This window comes from Macrobrachium nipponense, chromosome 29 (assembly GCF_015104395.2).
Source record: "Macrobrachium nipponense isolate FS-2020 chromosome 29, ASM1510439v2, whole genome shotgun sequence".
In the NCBI taxonomy this organism is placed as follows: Eukaryota; Metazoa; Arthropoda; class Malacostraca; order Decapoda; family Palaemonidae; genus Macrobrachium; species Macrobrachium nipponense.
Window position 1 is genome coordinate 35,863,385 of NC_061092.1, and position 20,000 is coordinate 35,883,384.

The window sequence follows — 20,000 nt, forward strand, 5'->3', positions numbered from 1 at the left end:
ACACAGAATTCGACGAGATCTGCATAAAAGAAAACTTTGCCCAAAAGTTATACACACACACACATATATATAATTATATATATATATATATAATATATATAGTATATATATATATATATATATATATATATATAGTTTATATGGAAATTATTTTCATGTATTTCTTATTCGTTTATTTTTCCGTAACTTAGAATAGTGTGTACGTTTCCGAAAGTGGTGGATCCGGCGGTGATTACATCATCATGAAGAGACCGGACGTGTCGAGGACAACAGATTCTGTAAGTTAATTGCTTCCCCGTTCTGTGTGTGTGTGTGTTTTTTTTTTTTTTTAAAAGCCTCTATTTTCTCAGAGATAATCTCATGAAACTTTACTTTAACGCATATCCACATTCGTATATCACTGCAAACGGTCTAAATACACATACACACACACACCACATCACACCACACACAGACACACACACACACACACACATATATATATAATATATATATATATATATATATATATATATATATATATTATATATCTGTATGTATGTGTGTGCGTTTATGTGTGTATGTGTATTTAGGCTGTTTGTAGTAATTTGGAAATTTAGACATGTTAACTAATGTTTCAGAAAATTTTACCTGAAAGAATTGATGATATATATATATACATATATATATATATATATATATATATATATATATATATATATATATATATATATATATTCTTCTCAAGCAGGAAATTGTTGCCTCGTGTGAACACTGGAAATTTTCAAGATGTATTTTATTCCAGATATGGTATTCCATTGCCGATGTCGTCGAAGCCTGGGATAACATCGTTGCTGTTATGAAAGATTCAGTGAGATTATCTGATAAAATAACACGCCCAATAGAAGACGTAACAGCACTTGGAGACTCATCAGAGGAGAGAGAAGAGAATAAGGAGGATTCTCAAGAGTCTGGAGAATCTGAAGAAATAACAGAGGACGAAAACGTAAATGGTGGGGGTAGCCAAATGCTGACGAAGAACCTCGTGATGTCACCGAAAAGCATATCTGTTACTGAGCTAAAGACTTTCCTTCACGACGTTGTGGATGTCTCGAGGCAGATGTTACAGGTATAATCAGCCGAAAATCCATTATATAAACATCCAAGTGTTAATGAACGCACCTATAATTTGTGTTGGTCCATGAGTGCGCCCATACAGATGAAAAAAAAAATGCATTTTTAAATAACACTTCTCGTCTGCAATAACTTTGTGCTCCTAATTTCAGATTCTGTCTGGCCAAACGGCAATCAAGATGATTAACAGCTACAAAAAAGGAGACTTGTCAAGAGTGCAGTGAGTATTACAAGAATCTCCCAGGTCTACAGAGACTAACATCCCCTATATGGCATAAGAGGTGTTACATGGGGTCTCTAGAGACTGACATCTCCCATAAGAGGTGTTATATTAGGTCTCCAGAGACTGACATCACAAGAGGTGTCACATTAGGTCTTCAGAGACTGACATCTCCCACAAGAGGCGTTACATTAGGTCTCCAGAGACTGACATCTCACACAAGAGGTGTTACATGAGCAAATTTTCAAGCATCTTTTAATATATCTTTTAGACAAAGTCCGTGAATTGGATTTAGCAAACAATACAATAATATAATATATATAATATTGGTGGTCAAATCAATGCTGATGTAAGTTTTGGTGGACTTGCATACAATGCAATTTGGCTACCAACATGGGCTACTTGTGGCTAAATTTCGTGATGAGATTGTGGAAGATGGCAGAAATCGAGCTTGTGTTATAACACTTCAATACGTTTGTTACTTTCATTTCTTTTCTTCCTTTCTGTATTTCCCATTGCCTTCGGTTACTGTTACTTTTTTCTAATGAACAACATATTCTCTGGAAGCTTGAATTTCAAGTCAGTGGCCCCTGTGGATCTGTTCCATATGAATAGGGTGCATCTTCTGAATAATAATAATAATAATAATAATAATAATAATAATAATAATAATAATAATAATAATAATAATAATAATAATAATAATAATAATAATAATGTGGCCGACATAATTAAGAGAAGTTTATTGTAAAAATGTACATAATTTTCATGAATTTACTGCTAAGAACTATTACTTAAGCAAACTCAATCAGCTGAAATTTCTTTGAGACAATGAAATCTATTCTATTTTTTAATTTCCAACTCCGTATTTTATAATTTTCATTTTCCTAGAGAGAGAAATGAAAGGAAGAGAAAATCCACGAATCAGTTTAAATATTTTCAGTTATATTTTAGCACACTTCTTGTGATTTTCGTCAACATCATCGTTGTTATTATCATGCAGGGAGGCGCATGCAGACGTTCAGATGATCTTGAGTGATATGGATGACATCCTAGCTACATCTCCCGATTTTCTTCTCGGTGTCTGGACCGAGAGCGCAGCATCCTGGGCCACCAATGAGCAAGTAAGTACCAAAGAACAAGTACATACAGCTGAGCAGCATCCTGGGCCACAAATGGACAGGTTAGTACTACTGAGCAGCATCCTCAGCCACCAATGACTAGGTAAGCACCATTGAGAAGCATTCTGGGCCACAAATGAGCAGGTAAGTACCACTGAACAGCATCTTGGTCCACAATGATGCAAGTACAGTGAACAGCATCCTGGGACACAAAGGAGCAGGTAAGCACCACTGAGCTGCATCCTAAGCCACCAATTAGCGGGTCCCTTTATGTCTGTTACTTAAGAGCTTATTTTCTTCATGAAGACCTGATTTGCAGTTCACTGCTTTTCTTTTTTAATAAACACGATTTATCACCTTAAATATCATGAAAAAGCTTATCAGTTGACACAGGTCATTGTCATTCTGGGTAAAGGGTCCTGTCTGGCCTCATAACTGAAAGAAAAGACATGTCCCATTTTGGATTTTGAAACTCCACATGATGGCACATTAAAGACGGTGCAAAATAAGTGTTTCTGGTTAATGGTTGCAATGAGACCCATGAATCAGTAGTTACTAATATTCAATATATCAGTAACATTAAAAAGCATGTTGTTGTCAACGTGTCTCTGACAATGCAAATGCTGTTTCCTATCCTCAGTGTTCTATTGAGAAAGTCTTAGCTGGCCTTGCATCTCTGGTCCAGATGCGACCCATTGCAGATCTTACAAAACTTTCAAGGGCTGCTACAAGATTCAGCCAAGCCCTTTAAACTGGGGCAAGCAGGCTCAGCTCCAAAAATCAATGTTCACAAATTTGTACCAGTCTTTATGGGTCTGATGTGAGCAGTAAATGGTCAGTCACAACGTGGCCATAAGAAAAGAACGACAAGGTTTTCCAATCTGACTCTTGTCCTTAATATGTCTTTTAGGAGCGTCGGTTGTACGTCTTCAACGCTCTGAATCAGATCACAACCTGGGGTCCTGATGCGAACATTCTCGACTACGCAGGCAAACAGTGGTCAGGAATGATTTCTCACTACATCAAGCCTCGTTGGGAACTCTTTGGGAACCAACTGATCGAAAGTCTGCAGAAAGGGACGCCCTTCGATCAGGGCGCCTTCAACAAGCAAGTCTTTGAACAGATAGAAGATCCTCTTTCGAAGGACGTGGATAGGTCGTATCCATCTGAACCTACAGGTAAAACATGACCAGAGATCCTTTTGGGTTTATGATTGTTCTGTTGTCAGATATAAAAAAAGTTAGTGCTGAGTTTAAAAACAGCAACAGACAATTCATATTTTTTTCTCATGCAGTCTTGAGTAAAAGTATTTTTCAAAAAAATTTTTCATCTACCAACTGATTATTATTCTATTCTCAGGAGACACCATCGCAATGGCTGTTGATCTTCACCAGAAGTACAGGCCTTTTTTCAATGCAACAATCGGTTTCCTATAGAACTTGGAAATTTTGAATATCCCAATATATTCACAATGAGAAAGAACCATAATAAAACAGCGTCAGAATGAAAAAGTTCCGTGTTTTTCTGATTTAATTATCATTTGTACATGGCAATAGGTTAAAGACTGCTGTATAAATAATGGCAAGTATTATATGGGAAAAGGTTCATTACAGAAAATGAAATCATAATTTTGTTTGTACAAGGCTAAAGGTTAAAGGTTGTTAGAAAAACAATGGCGAGCATTATACGGGAAAAGGTTCGGTACAGAAAATAAAAATTATAACAGCAGTCTATTAATATAAAAGGCATCAACAATGATACTCAAACACGTGGGCTGTGCAATTCATTGCCTTGATAAAACCAAGTTAATGAAATCTGCACAAACAAAAATCATTCGTGCTGCAATATGCGTGGTAATTTTGAAAGTCGTGGAACTAGGTTAACAAAACGCAATGGTGAAAGGAAACCATATTTAGATGAAGAAAATACAAAAAATAAAGTTAGGAATGAAAAGATGTGAAAAAAAAAGAAATTATCCTTTCCATTACGTAGATAGGAAAGCTTTGAGAGTTGATAATGAGCATTGATAGACCACCTGATAATAAATTCGTGCTTCACAGTATACCAAATCCCTAAAAATTGAAGGTCAGTGAAAGAAATATAGCCTTCTAAGTGCTATAAGTATGCTTTAACCAGAGCAATAAAGAAAATTCTGTTTGTACTATGTACAGCGTACATCAGTGCACATATCTGCTGCAATGACTGTAGAATTTTTCCGCTATTCTGAATCGATTACTTAAGCTTAATTCAAATGCTTTACACAACTCATATCTGCATTATATATTTAAAAGATCGACCTTACAAACGACCCAATGCAGTTATTTACTTCATTCCTGATGATGCAAAGAGAAGGAAAGGGCAGCTATATTTAGTATCACTTAGTATCTATACGCTGTGTGTATCTAATCATTCATGTGTGTAACTATATTTTTGTGTACAAATGCTCAAATGTATGTCCTTACACGTTAAATATCACATATGCATGGACATCGGCATGCATACACACGTGTGAGTGTACACGTCTCCCTGTTGTCTGCATGTATATTTATTTGTATATGTATGCATATGAACATGTTTATATACTTGTATTGTGTATGCGTTGGTGCATGTGTTTTTATGATGGCATATGTAGTATATGTAGATGTATATCCGATTACTTGTATTCCTGGATTTGTAAATATGTGTGGTTGCATATGTAGAAAGGGGTATTTATACGCGCACGTAATCACTGAGTTCTCTCATGTCAAATCACTGGCAATAACATCAACTACGATCAAAGTTCAAAAGCAAAGCAACAAACCCAATTAAGGCATCAAAGGATGTTTAGTACACATGCAGTGACAGATAACTATATTAGTTAACGGTCAACAAAGAAAACGAAAGATGATAAGAGAAGACGGTCGGTTTCTAATTTTTGGGGTGCCTAAAATATAATTTTATCCCATTAAAATTAGTCGTACATCAACCTTTGTGCTGTGCTATAATACTGTTTTTCCCATATTCCACGTGAATTATATACGAAATAAATTATAATATTGATGATATTATGAAAATGATTGAAAAATCGGAGCTAATGAAGAGTGAGGGTGCAAGGATACAGTAAGCCTAGTAGGTATTTCTGTAGTAACAATTTCAAAGGGAATATGACCTAACCAAACTTACCTTAACCTGACCTAACCTTCGCTCTCCATGAACCCCTCCGATTAAGTCGTGATCCCTCACTCTGCATTCTAGAAAAATCACATAATTGGACATTATTACCGTAGACTTACCGTGGAAAAATTTACGGGATTATTCTACATCTGACCTCAGTAGTAACGATTCATTCATTAACTAAATTCTTTGGATGTTAACCTAAATTTACTATATATATTTTAGATAAATAGATAGATACATAGATAGGGATAAAGAGAGGCATGTCATAAAATAGGGACGACTTTTGACCATTAATAGGATAACTCACTCGCTCTCTGTTGACGTGGTCAACTTTTTCAGCCATTATGTAATGGTGAAATTCGTAATGCGTGTATATATATAGTATAATATATATATATATATATATATATATATATATATATATATATATACATATATATATATATGTATATATATATATATATATATATATATATATATATATAGCTATTATTATTTTGATTCCTTTACTCTGAACCAGTTCACTGAAGTGGGCCACCTCTCGTCGAAAGTCTGGAAAAAGACGAACAAACCCGATTCCCTGTAATGGTAGAATCACCGTTCCCTAACCTACAGTCAGTCTCAAAAGATTGGTAGTTCTGATTTCATCCTAGCTGGTTTGCGTATCAATCAGATTTTGAACAGCACAAACACCTACTTGGCCGAGATTAGGAAGCGATAGCCTATGTTGTCAGTCCTTCAGTTTCTGCACTAAAAAATGAAAACGGTTTACCTGACCACCAGACTGGAAAATACATTTTTTATAGTCGGTGAAAAGGCACTTCTGACTATATTCCATTTTCAGTCAGCCCTATTCTTACAACAGCAACTAATCCCAATTTTTTCAGATATAAGTGCAAAAAATTTTTTTTAGAAGTTACTTGAACATTAAAATCAAACAAACGACACACCAATAATCGTAATGCAGTATTTCGTACAGATCCCAAACTTGATTGCTGGAGTATTTTAGCCATTCAGGGCTGACTCATACACACATAGAAGGCGCCATGAAGTGCTACTTTCATTCTCAATCATGATATTGGGTATCATTTCATCCTATAAATATGAAATTGGATGTGAGAGAGAGAGAGAGAGAGAGAGAGAGAGAGAGAGAGAGAGAGAGAGAGAGAGAGATCAAAATGTGGCAACCACCACCACTACTACCCTCGGTGTTCAGGGACCCTCTAAAAGGAAGGGCCAGTTAATGGTATGACTTATCAAGTGCCACATTACTTTTTGTTACCGTTCAGTCGTGCTCTCAGTGAGACAACTGCAGCCTCATCACCTCGTGATCGTAAGGTTCAGTGATTCGCCTTCGGTTTCTGCGTATTTTCAAGAACATAACAGTGAAAATTGGTAGTTACTGAAGTGGAAAGAACACGAAAAGGTGCAAGGTTCCACCTGTGAAGTTGTCATCATTCGTTTGCGTTTTATTTCATATCTTAAGTGACTGATAGGAAAGTGCATATAGATACCTGGTTTATATTTATACCTACAGTATATGTGTTCTGGAATCATTATTCACAAATGAAAAGATCTGAAAGTATATACATATATATAAATTTTATTTTTAGTATGCCCATTGGATGTGTAGTGTACAAAAGCGCGTATATACATAATATATAGATAGATACACAAACACACACACACATATATATATATATAAATATATATATATATATATATATATATATATATATATATATATATATATATATATATAATGCAATCCCTTTCTGGGAACTAATCACTGATTAGTTGTTTTTTTTAAAGAAACCCAGAAAGGTTTTCGTCGCAAATGCGTAGACTTCACAGAAAGGCCGCTGGAGTTTTCCCTTTGACCGAATCTTAAACTCAACGATCTGCATAATCACGACTGGACTCGCAGGGTATGTTTCTTAAGTCAGTTTAACTATGAAGAGTTGATACGGCACCGTTTTAATCAAACGAACTGATTGAATAACACAATAATAATAATAATAATAATAATAATAATAATAATAATAATAATAATAATAATAATAATAATAATAATAATAATAATAATAAGTCCTCTTAAAACGGATGGCTGCATCGTGCGAATTAACTTAATGTCGAATCTGCTCAATTTTCCTTCCACGTTAATATTGGTCAGCAACTCGCCAGTGTTTATATTTTGCCAAAGAGATTATAAAAACAGCGTGTGTAATAATAATATAATAATAATAATAATCTATAAAGTCAGTCTAATAGTGTTTCAATATTAAAAGAATATTTGCCCTCGTGCGAAGAGAATAATAATAATAATAATAATAATAGTAATAATAAGCAAAAAGTCATTTCTGTCTAATCTCACGATGATTAAATAGCTCTGGAACATGGCACCATAGCGCTAAAGACATGTAATGAGAACCTTCCGTCTTTTCCCTCGCTATTTCGAGGAAGGTTCGTCACTCTTTCCCGTCTCAGGATAATTAAAGGTCTAAATAACAGCGGCAGTAAGCAGTTAGTCGCTGGCTGTTGAACAAGACGGGGGCGGGGGTTGGGTGGGGGAGAGAGCGAATGTCTGTCTGTCTGTCTGTCAGCTGTCCTGCATACCATAGAAGCGCGTGGCCTTGGTGCCACAAAGGGCCGTGTGGCACTCGGTTAATTCAGAGCAATATTCTTTAATACACAGTAATTGCTCGCAGCTTCACATTCTTCCTGATGGTTACTGTCAAAGGGGCCACGTAATGCCCCTGGAGAATTTGCGAAACTACCCTTTTTTTTTTAGTTTTTTTTAAATTTGTGTTTGGCTTTTTCATCTCTCTAATTTTTTCGTGTTCAGTGTTAGTTGTTGCCTAGTCGTTGTTTTGTGGCGAAGAAGCTGGTATTACATAACACATACAACAGCGCGCATACACACACTAACACATGAATATATAGCACACACACACACATAATATATATATATATATATATATATATATATATATATATATATATATATATTTGTATGTGTGTGTGTGGGCGTATTCATGTAAACAATACCATTTCACACAGATTCTACCGAAAAATGTATAAGGGTAACTCGCTGAGGTGATAGGTCTCCATATTGGTTGGTGAGCCGTTGGTCTAGGTCATGAATTGCATAACTGCATGAAGAAGTGTTAAGCTTTGCCGAAGTGATAGCTTGCCATGACTCATTCAGTTCGGCACACTCAGCCATCTCAAATAAGAATGGTTAGCTAATTTAACTTAATCCATGTTCTCTGGCTACATGAGTAACTTGAATCACTATTCAAGAACGTAACTTAAAATCGAGATGGTAAGTTTGCACTTCAACCATTTAACCAGATCTACACGCCGTGTTTTATTAAGAGCGAACAACTTTGAAACTCACTTGCTCTTTCATTTACAACTGTTTTGGGGAAAGACTCAACTTACCCTACCAAAACTCGACTGCTATTACGCATATTTTCATATTACAACGTCGGATGTAAAACTAATTGCTAAATAGGCGATCTCACTACCTATGAATTTCCACATTTCAGATGGAACTTGCGTCTACCAGAGATCCATACCTATAAAATTAATACTGTCAACAGTTGTTCTTACACGAAGTTGCTATAGAGATGCGACTATAGTAGATTCGCATCACCCGTGTATCTGATGTCTAGGCCAGTCCCTGATTGGCGGTTGATAAGCCAATCATAGGGCTGGAAACTCCCAGCCTCCCTTGAGAGTTCACATGGGCAGAATGTACGTTCCACCTCGCCTGAGAGATACGTCTTTCAAAAGTATTTCTCATGAGAGGTGGATCATACATCCTGCCAATGTGAACTCTCTCGAGAGACTGAGAGTTTCCAGCCCTGTGATTGGCTTATCAACAACCAATCAGGAGCTTCGTAAGGGACTGGCTTAGACTTCAGTTGCACGGCTGATGTGAATCTATTATAGTAACTTGGGTCTACCTTGTGACCTTTTGACTCCATCCTCATTTACCATCCGTGGTATTATTACATTCTAATTATATTCTATAGTTTTTTCGTACTCTAATTTTGTTGAGGAGAATCATGTGTATGACGCTGTCACTTACACAAAATCATCGTTGCACTGGCTCACACTTCCGGATTCTCATATGACGTCAACACTTGACCAAGGTAAAGCTGATAGAAGTCGGAGAACTAAGTAAAGAGATCAATGGGAACGTCTGAGTGGCAGAAGGCAAACGACAACGAAGTTCAGACCAATGGGAGGCTGCAAAGAATCCTTAGTACTGTTTAAATACAGGGAGCCGCACATTGTGGTAAGGCGGCCCCTCCTCACCCACCCACTTTTAGTGCTCTCATGACGAGGAAAAATTCATTCATTCTCGTTTCATTGTGATAACTTCATTGTATATGTACCAAAGACCTTCAGATTTAAGAATGAATTTTACTCCTTTGCCGGGATCTATATATCATATTCACAGCCTACTGGCGTTCTCTCTTGCCGATAACAGTCCTTTAGAAAAATGTACAACAGGACACTATTTTATTGAAAGACTTAATTATTATATGGCAATGATTTTGGATATTATTACCCTACTACCTGGCATCTGTATGCCTTGACGGATGATTTGAAGACATCGGTAGCCAGGAACTTTATTTTTAGGCTAAAAGTTTAGTATTTATGGTCACAGCGACAGAAACTCAAGCACACAACGTAATTATAAATATGTATACACACACACACACACACACACACACACACATATATATATATATATATATATATATATATTATATATATATGTGTGTGTGTGTGTGTGTGTGTGTGTGTGTGTATGTATACACTCAGCCACATCTATTTTGCTTAATGTGCTTATGACACATATTTGCATACCAGCTTAATCAGGCTATTATGTTTATAAACTGGCTCTATTGCTTTGTGTGTACTGATTCCGAGAGTTGACAGACCTGAGAATACCGACTGCTGAATATACAATGAAGAGGGCATTTACCTCATTTAAACAGATTTATGAGAGAGAGAGAGAGAGAGAGAGAGAGAGAGAGAGAGAGAGAGAGAGAGAGAGAGAGAGAGAGAGAGAGAGAGGTTATTTTGCCTTATGATACCGTTACTTTCTGAATATTTCGGAAAATCTGTCCACTTCTCGTGAAAAGCATATCAAAAGAATTCCCTATGTTCGTTTTAAGCTCGCGGTTCTGCCATCAACGTTAAAACGTCATGAGCAAAGGAATGTCAGGAACTATGATCCCTGTATTATCGACAGCCACAGTGACCTCTTAATTTCTCATTCCCTCACAATTCTTGGATACGTTTATCCTCACAAGCCACGAATCAAGCAAGATGAGGAAATGATGCCCTTGGCGTCGCTGGTGGGATTCGAACCCAAGCGCAGTAGAAAGAGTGAGGGTACCCTCAGTCCAATACCTTCATTTGGATCAAGGCTTGTAGTGATGAACGAATCCAAAGAGTATGAGGAAATCTAGCAGCTAGCAGATTACTATGGCCGTTGATACTACCTTATTTCTGATATAAACGACTATTAGATACCGTTATACCCTACTTACGTAACAGATTCATTAAAGACCCATTACACTACAGTGCAGTCATCACAGGCACCAGCCGAGAGCAAACGAATGGAAAGCATTAATGTGACGGAAGACAACACCGACTGCCGACAGACCCAAGATGTGTCTCCCGAGAACAAGAAGAAGATGTCGTCCATCATGAAAAACGTCATCTCCCTCGCTGTCGCCATGACGTTTCTCTTCACCAGCTATTTTTCCATGGAAAATTTGCAGTCTTCAATTCATAAGTAAGGATAGTTTTGATTTTATTTCAATGAACACCATATTCTCTGGAAGCTTAACTTTTAAGTCTGTGGCCCCTGTGGGTCTGTTCCTTATATGGTTAGGGTTCATCTTAATAATAATAATAATAATAATAATAATAATAATAATAATAATAATAATAATAATAATAATAATGGTAAAATGAAGTTTTATAATTCACTCCATCTCAAAATAGTAGCACGCTCAACTAATCTATTTCCATATAACAATGAATATGGTTAACGCTCACTTATACCTAATCTTTTTTTTCTTCTTATTTAGCACTGTATTTGGCTAAGAGCTAAGCACGATTAAACATTTACGCACACACACACATATATATACATATATATGTTTATATATATGTGTGTATAAACCATTATATACCTATTTTCAAATTTGCAGAATAGACGGCATCACTTCCCTGGCAGCCATATACATAAGCTTCATAATCTCCAGCTGCTTCATATCGACGCTCCTTATCCGAACCTTTGGGGAGAAAAGCATCCTGTTTGCCTGCTCTGTCTACTACGTGGCTTACATGACAGCTCAGCTTTATCCAAAGCCATACGTCCTCCTCCCTACTGCTGTTCTTCTGGGCACGGCAGCTGGGCCACTGTGGGCTGCCCAGGGATCTTACATCACAAAGGTAGTAGAGATCTGCAGAATACAGTTTCTGTAAGATGTTGACAAAGCAGTTTCTGTAAGATGTGGACAATACAGTTTCTGTAAGATCTGGATAATATAGTTTCTGTAAGATCTGGACAAGACAGTTTTTGTTAGATCTGGATAATACACTTTCTGCAAGATCTGGATAATACAGTTTCTGTAAGATCTGGAAAATGCAGTTTCTGTAAGTTCTAGATAATACAGTTTGTGTTCGTGGAGATTCCATAATGCTGAGAACTATCCAGAAATTATAATTCTGCAAATATGAAATATGAAATCTAAAATATATACTCTGAAATTTATCCTAGACTTTATTTTTTGACTGATATTTATTCCGGAAACAAAAGCAATGTTTGGTAAACACAGGTAAGTGCTTATACAGGCACCAAAGATATGGTAAGAATTTAGAGAGCCAGATAACTCAAGAGTGAGTTAACTGCAGAGGTGAAAAGCTCCACTTCTCTATAACAATAACTTTATTTCACAGGTGGGAACAGCATTTGCTAATCTGTCAGGCGAAGACGCTAGTGATGTTATTACACGGTTCTTCGGCGTGTTCTTCATGTTCTTCCAATCAACGCAAATATGGGGCAACCTCATTACATCCTCAGGTTAGATAGTCTGGCAAAGCTTTATTTCAGATAGTGGGCAACATTGCATTTATGAAATCTACTTTGAAGAGATAGACAACCCTCTGATATATGTAGCATGCCACTTCTGAAGATATATATATTTTTTTTGCCAATAATTGTTTCTTTTTTAAATTTTGTCACCCACTAGTTCTCTCCATCGGAGCCCACACTCCTGTAAATGAGGATGAAGACTCTATAAGTACCTGTGGCTACAGATTTTGTATTGCTGGCAGAGATGAAAGGAAAGAGGAGCACCTTGGCAATGACACCACTGAACTGTCTGAAGAAGAGGGTATTCCCAAATGGCAGATTCACGCACTCACTGCTTTTTTCCTGACTGGAGCGTTTGCTTCATCAGCAATCATACTCTTCCTCCTGGACCAAGTCCATAAGTAAGGTTGTTAAGGCTAAGTATTTATCAGATGTAACCTTGCTTTTACAAACTGAGATGCATGCTGTAATTTCTAACTGGCAAAGTGAGAGTTAATGAACTAAAATTTGCATTTGTTAGCTGTGGCCTTGTAAAATGAATCTCTAAAAAGACCGTAATGTTCATTATAGGAGCTTCAATCATCTCTAGTAAATATATTTCTCTTAATTTCTGTCTACAAATCTGTCAAGCTTAAGAGAAATCGATCCATAATGTAAAATCCCTTAAAATGAATGTTGCATTACTAATGCCCCTGGCTACCATTATTTGCATTCGTTGATTACATGTGAAATTTCTTCCAGATATTATTATTCTGAGGAGGACGGACGCAAAAATAAATCAAATGTTCTTCAATCTCTCTATGCCACTCTGAACCATGTTCGTCATCCATACCAGTTATTGCTAATTCCTCTCACTGTTTGGTCTGGGATTGAAAGGGCCTTCTTGACTGCTGATTTCACTGCAGTAGGTTTCCTTCATTGCTGTATGCTGGTTATTTAGTTCTTAGTGGAAATATATAGCGTGGTAATTCTTCAGCCGCAGCCCCCGCCCCCCCAAAAAAAAAACATGCTTAAAGCCTTTTATTTCTTTATAATTTTAGTTCATTTAAGAAAAGGTAAAGATAAACATAGTCCCATATTTAATTAAAGAGCTTGAAAATCAATGTCATGGTTTTATATTTTGTTTCATTAAATTCATTTTTAGGCATCAACAACGCTTTCCTAATTATTTTACATACATACAAAGGTAATAAAGATATTCATATATGAAGAACGTCACAAAATAACGATAGAGGTTTTTATAACTGAAAATTAACCATGGTTTCTAAATGCTTCCGCTCTCTATGGAAGAAAAGTTGTTGAGGAAGGAAAAAGTGATTCTGTGATTTTGACTGATCATTCATAGATAGTCAACCGTACTTTCTTGGGGGGGGCCCTAACGTCTTCCACTGGTACAGTACCAGAAGTGGAACATGTGCTGTGAAAGGGTTACTGCACTGTCAAAATTTAAGCAAATAATAAATTGTTAATTAAAAAGCCAGCAAAGGATCTGCCGTTAAAGATAAACTAAATCTGATGTCTCAGCTGTTTTGTGCGTATCTGTCATGTTTTTTGCACTTCAAAGAACTGAATTCAATTCGGTTACTTGTTATACTTCTAAAAAAATTTAGATAGGCGATGAGATAAAAACTTGAACATTTTGTGAACAAGTGTTTACGATAAAATATACAGTTCAGACATCTTATAATGCACGTACAATATTTCATTTCTGAAAAGCAAAAGGCATGTAATCTTCACTTCTAGCTAGAAGGTTACGTAATGTTATACTTTCTTCAAATCCTTCACAGGCATATGTCTCATGCGGTATAGGAGTCCACATGGTTGGTTACACAATGATCTGCTATGGGGCATGTGACGTCATAGGAGCCATGGTTGCAAGCTACCTTGTGAGGTGTGTAGGGAGAGCTCCAGTCATTACCCTGGCGTTTTTCATCAATGTCTCTGTGATTGCAACACTGATCGTCTGGCTTCCTAGGTCTGACCATTTCACCTGGTACTTCGTCATAGCAGGCCTGTGGGGGTTTGCCGATGCAGTGTGGATGACTCAGCTTAACTGTAAGTCATATGAGTAAACGTTCATCGACATTCTATAGCCATCTACTGATTTCCACAAATTTTCATCCTTACATTGTTGAAATCTTGTCATGACTTTGTAAGTGAATATTCAGGCTAATATATTAAAGAAACCTGAATGTATGGAATTAGCTCTTTATTAGAAAGGCAATGTTTATCACTGGTAGATGCAGATTTAGCTAAAGTTAGTTAATGTGTTTTACTAAGGGAACATTACTTTCCCCAATATAAACTCCTGCTTCTTTTTACAGCCATCTACGGTGTGATGTTCCCAAAACAAACCGAACCTGCATTCAGTAACTGTCGTTTATGGGAAGCAACTGGCTTTGCCCTTTCATTTGGTCTGAGCTCCATCTTATGCATCAACGTTAAAATTATCGTCATCTTGGTGTTTCTGGCCCTGGGTGTGTTTGGATACTTCTTCATAGAATTCTTAGAAAAGATGGGAGGGCTACCAAAAGACGGAGACGGCACTGTTGTTCCAATAGATAAACTCAATATAAGAAATCGCTGATAAAGCCCAAGTGACTTACAAATTCGTCTTCTTTTTCTTTATGTCGCCACTATTTTTGTACATATTATTGACAAGCCCTGATACTTACAGGCTCAGTGCACAATTCAGACTTGAATCTAACTGGGAACTTATACGATTCGAATATCTCTTCATGGAGAAAAGAGAGAATACAAACATAATGAAATAGTGCCACGTGACATCCATTCAAGCTCAGTTGATTGTAAACAATATTGTACTTTTCTTGTTACTTCTTTAGCTGCCATAATATATCCTCTTCTGTCTCAGGCATAACAGGGAGACTACAGAGACAAGAATATATCTGGAGGATCCTTATAATGGCATATATTGGGTGAAATCAGTTCCTCACACTAAAATTGGAAGTCATAAAAGCAGCTGCTCCAGAGGGATAGTTCTCACTTAAGGGGTTGTTTCTTTCACCCTTACGCGTTATTTATTTCTGATGAAGGACCAGGGCTGAGCTTGAGATAGCAAATCAACTGTAATGGCCATCCAGTCAGGAAAATGAAGAAATTCAAAAGTGATTCAATGTGGCTACATTATACATTAGAGCCTGAACTTTACCAGCAGGTGGTCTCTGAATACCAGAGGACTTGGATGTCTAAAATACTGGAATGGAAAAGGATTATGGGGCAGTTTTATTTAAAACAGCGTTGCGTTGGTCAAAACTGGTAAAAACCTAACGTTTGTATACGTAACAATAACTAAAGAGTCTAAGGAATTTGGCTGATTGAGAATATGCTAACAGCATTTGGGACGCATTTCTAACAATCTTACGTTGTTTATGAGTAAGCATGTAAAAAGAATCAATATTGCTGTATGAGAACATAGTCTAAATATGCTACATCAACCGGTAAATTAAAAAAATTTCTGACTGGAATCGTAAAAACTACTTAGCTGGGAACCAAAATCTTGGATAATAGTGAATGCCAAAAAATTTGTTAAGGTCGGTATTATTCCTCCTTTAGGTATGTCAAACACTTTTTACTGCAAACGGCATAACATTCTTAAAACATCTAAGTCCACGTTACCGTATTTGAAAGTCAGAGGGGAATCATTTTTGTTTAATTTATTCCAGTTAACACAAATCGCAACCTTCTCTGACATAATATTTGTGTTAGCAATACACCTTTCTTTATAATTCTGACCACGTTTTCATGTACTGTCACTCACTGGGAATGTTTCTTCGAAAGTAAAGGTAATGATTAATTTATTTTGGTTTTATTCCCCCTGAGAAATTCAAGGATGATGTGCATAAACGGGTGGGGCACTGAAACTTGGGAATAAAAACGGAAAGATAAGCCCATGGCACACAGGTATCGTACTGGATGGCAATAAAAAAAAAGTTATTAAGCGAGAAAAAATGAACATAGTAATGGTAGGAGCGAAAAAGGAGTTCATGTCGGTATCATCAACAACTTGTCATCGCCTAACTAAAGCTGGAATTACATACATCCAACAGAAAAGTTGACCCAGCACCTACGTTTGACACAGTAGGCTTCTAAAAGATGAATTTCCAGAGGCCTTTTTAACTGAATGTTGAAATCTCTTTGCATTTTCAGCAAACCATATCTGATGAGGTGCAGGCAACCAGTGAGGATTGGATTACTATCAGGAATGTGTATATCAGTCTCCTGGGAAAGAAATAATGGGAAATAGGGTAAAAAGAACGAAACCTTAGATATCGCAGTGGCTTGGCATAAAATAATGAACAGACAAAAGTTGATTAAAAAAAATTTAGGTAGATCAAGAACGCAGAGTAGACGTGCTATACACATAATATCAGATAATGAGGATAAACCAAGGGCAGTAACGTATGGGTGAGTATATCTGAAAAAAAAAAAAAAAAAAAAAAAACAGTTAGGTCGAAAGTGTGAGAGAGTATATCTAAAAAAAAGTTAGGTCGAGTTGACAATGACATGTACTCTGGGAGCCACACTATATTTGTTTGTTTGTATGGTGCTTTTACGTTGCATGGAACCAGTGGTTATTCAGCAACGGGACCAACGGCTTTACGTGACTTCCGAACCACGTCGAGAGTGAACTTCTATCACCAGAAATACACATCTCTCACTCCTCAGTGGAATGGCCGAGAATCGAACCCGCGACCACTGAGGTGGGACGCTAATACCATACCAACCACGCCGCTGAGGCAATATCCATACGTGAAAAGAAAGCGAGGAAACTACCTGTCACATTGAGGGATGCGCCAATAATAGACGAAGAGACAGCGTTGCGCAGAGCATTATATAGTGCATATATATATATATATATATTATATATATATATATATATATATATATATATATATATATTATATATGGCACTATAAACAATGCCGAAAACTTACTTTCTTCAAGTTCTGTTTATCTTGGGCTATGACTGATTACTAATGGATGATTACCCTAAGCAAAGTTGCAACTGTAAACAAAACTGAAAAAGTTTTAAAATACTAAAATTCAAAGCAGTAACTTTCGCAGCGGAGAGACTGGCGGACGGACTGACGGAAAATTGAGAATATGAGTTTACATAAAAATATTAATTTTATGTAAACTAAGCGTTGCAAAATAAAAATCATTGAACCATTAAAAAGAATAAAAACTCGAAAACAAAAGCATTAAGATAGTACAAAACTGAGTATGACAGTAAGATAAAATAACGTAGGCCTATATAAAACAAAAGGACTAAAGAACACCCACCTAAAACACAGACGCATGCATACACATTCTCTCTCTCTCTCTCTCTCTCTCACTGAGGAAGGCAGCAGAATCGCTGCCGAAAGCTATTTTGAATTTTAGTATCATTGTCATTATTGTGGTATCATTTTTTCCCATTTATTGCAACTCACAACTGAGTTGATTATTCTTTATTACATTACATATCATTAGTATCGTCACTGATTTCATCAATACACTAATACTGCACATTGATTAGGCTATTGTCGAATTTGAAATCACACCTTCGCCCTCAAACAGCTAAGCTAACACTGCTCGAGAGGACAGTGCTCCCATCACCCTTACGTGCGAGCTGGCTATATTATCACCCTACTAGCAAAATAAGAACTACTGAGCACCAGCAGTTCCACATATTGTTTCAATTTTTTTACAAAAACAAGAGAATGGTAATAATTCTTAAAGGATTATTGATAATCTATACATAATTTCCCATATTCATGTATATGTTCATAATTTTGTGCTTATATATTATGAAATCTATAGGGGGTGCTGAAGTTCCACAGTGCCTGCTGACGAGCCGCCACTGTGTATATGTACACGTTTCTAGGACCATTTATTTCGTACAGTTACATATTGCTCTAATTTTTGAAATAGTTCATGTAAAAATAAAGCTTAAAATAAATCCCAAATTCTCTCAAATTCATCCAAAATAGCCCCTTCATTTACACTGGCGCATAGTATATATGAGCACATTTCTTCAGTAGCTGACCAGTTGTTATTTTCCTTTTATTACAGTCCTCCCACAATTCATGACACCCCCTTGTAGTTCCTTGACCTGCTTTCTCTGATGTCTATTTAATTTGCCCTCTTTAACAAGCTTAATTCACCTGATTCGGTATTTCCTTTGCCTCTAAGTATATTAAAGATATAAGTGAATAAGATGCGAGGTTATTTTTTTGGCTTTTTTGTTCAGCTTATGATCCCACCCCTCCACATGGTTGTTTGACCTAATACTGCGCCCAAACACTGACCAGTTCTCCATTTTCCACACCTGACTGCATCTACGTAAGGTCATCATAATCCATAAACTCTCTAACTGGCCCAATGACACCCACCTTGCCTGAAAGTTCATCAAAGGTTTCCCTAATATCATTGCTATAATATAAGATTATTAGTATGGGTCCAAATCACCCAAAAGAAAGGTCTGAAACATTCGAGCAAATGGTCCAAGTCAGCCAAAACTAAGGTCCGAATCTGATCCGAATCAGCCAAGGTCCGAATTACTAATGCCTGCATCCTTTACAGCAACTCCCTTCACCGAAATTGTCTCGTAATGAAATCAAGAGGAGTGCTTTAGGGAACGAACATAAAATCTTCACTGAGTACGTATGATACACACATAGAAATACGAGAGAGAGAGAGAGAGAGAGAGAGAGAGAGAGAGAGAGAGAGAGAGAGAGAGAGAGAGAGAGAGAGTGCCAATGTTTTAAAAATTTAGTGCCAGCAGTTATTGCGCGTATCTCTGAAGCAAGGTCTAGCCTAGTTGAATGTGTATACATACATACATACATAAATACATAAATAAATATGTATATAATATATATATATTATATATATATATAGATATATATATATATATATAATATATATATATATATATATTGCATTTATGTATGCATGAATGTAAGGTAAAGCCTATTATCTCAAAAGTTTGCAAGTTGAAAACGAATCAGTGTTCAATGACCTTTTAACAGAGTCAATCTTAAACATCGAAAGAAAACTAAGACTATGAAAGAAAATAAAGTTTACGGGGGTACTTTAAAAAAATTAAAACATCGGTTAATAACATGCGTAGTAGAGAGTTGAGGCTAAAAATATAACCACTGAACATGTCGTATGAGTACAAAAAGTAGAAATCGTCAGCAGTTCTAGTACGTGATTTATTTTGATGATATGTAAATATCAAAATACTTTGGGTGAA

The 20,000-nt window shown here is 36.5% G+C and overlaps 2 protein-coding genes across 2 annotated transcripts in view; both read left to right on the forward strand.

Annotated features, from left to right (window-relative positions):
• Window positions 1-3,966, forward strand: part of LOC135206310 (alpha-N-acetylglucosaminidase-like) — an 18,954-nt gene extending 14,988 nt beyond the window's left edge. Inside the window, exons 14-19 of the mRNA XM_064237733.1 lie at window positions 192-278; window positions 785-1,108; window positions 1,266-1,333; window positions 2,337-2,457; window positions 3,365-3,632; window positions 3,814-3,966. Coding sequence (XP_064093803.1) covers window positions 192-278; window positions 785-1,108; window positions 1,266-1,333; window positions 2,337-2,457; window positions 3,365-3,632; window positions 3,814-3,890 — 945 coding nt within the window. The 3' untranslated portion in view covers window positions 3,891-3,966. The remainder of the gene's footprint in view (window positions 1-191; window positions 279-784; window positions 1,109-1,265; window positions 1,334-2,336; window positions 2,458-3,364; window positions 3,633-3,813) is intronic.
• A 2,892-nt stretch (window positions 3,967-6,858) lies between these two features.
• On the forward strand, window positions 6,859-16,547 carry LOC135206311 (protein unc-93 homolog A-like). The gene is made up of 8 exons (XM_064237734.1): window positions 6,859-6,943; window positions 11,191-11,431; window positions 11,853-12,096; window positions 12,604-12,727; window positions 12,897-13,140; window positions 13,481-13,643; window positions 14,527-14,794; window positions 15,064-16,547. Exons 1-8 carry the CDS (start codon window positions 6,859-6,861, stop codon window positions 15,324-15,326), a joined length of 1,632 nt encoding a protein of 543 aa, XP_064093804.1. The 3' UTR covers window positions 15,327-16,547.
• Window positions 16,548-20,000: the final 3,453 nt, after the last annotated feature.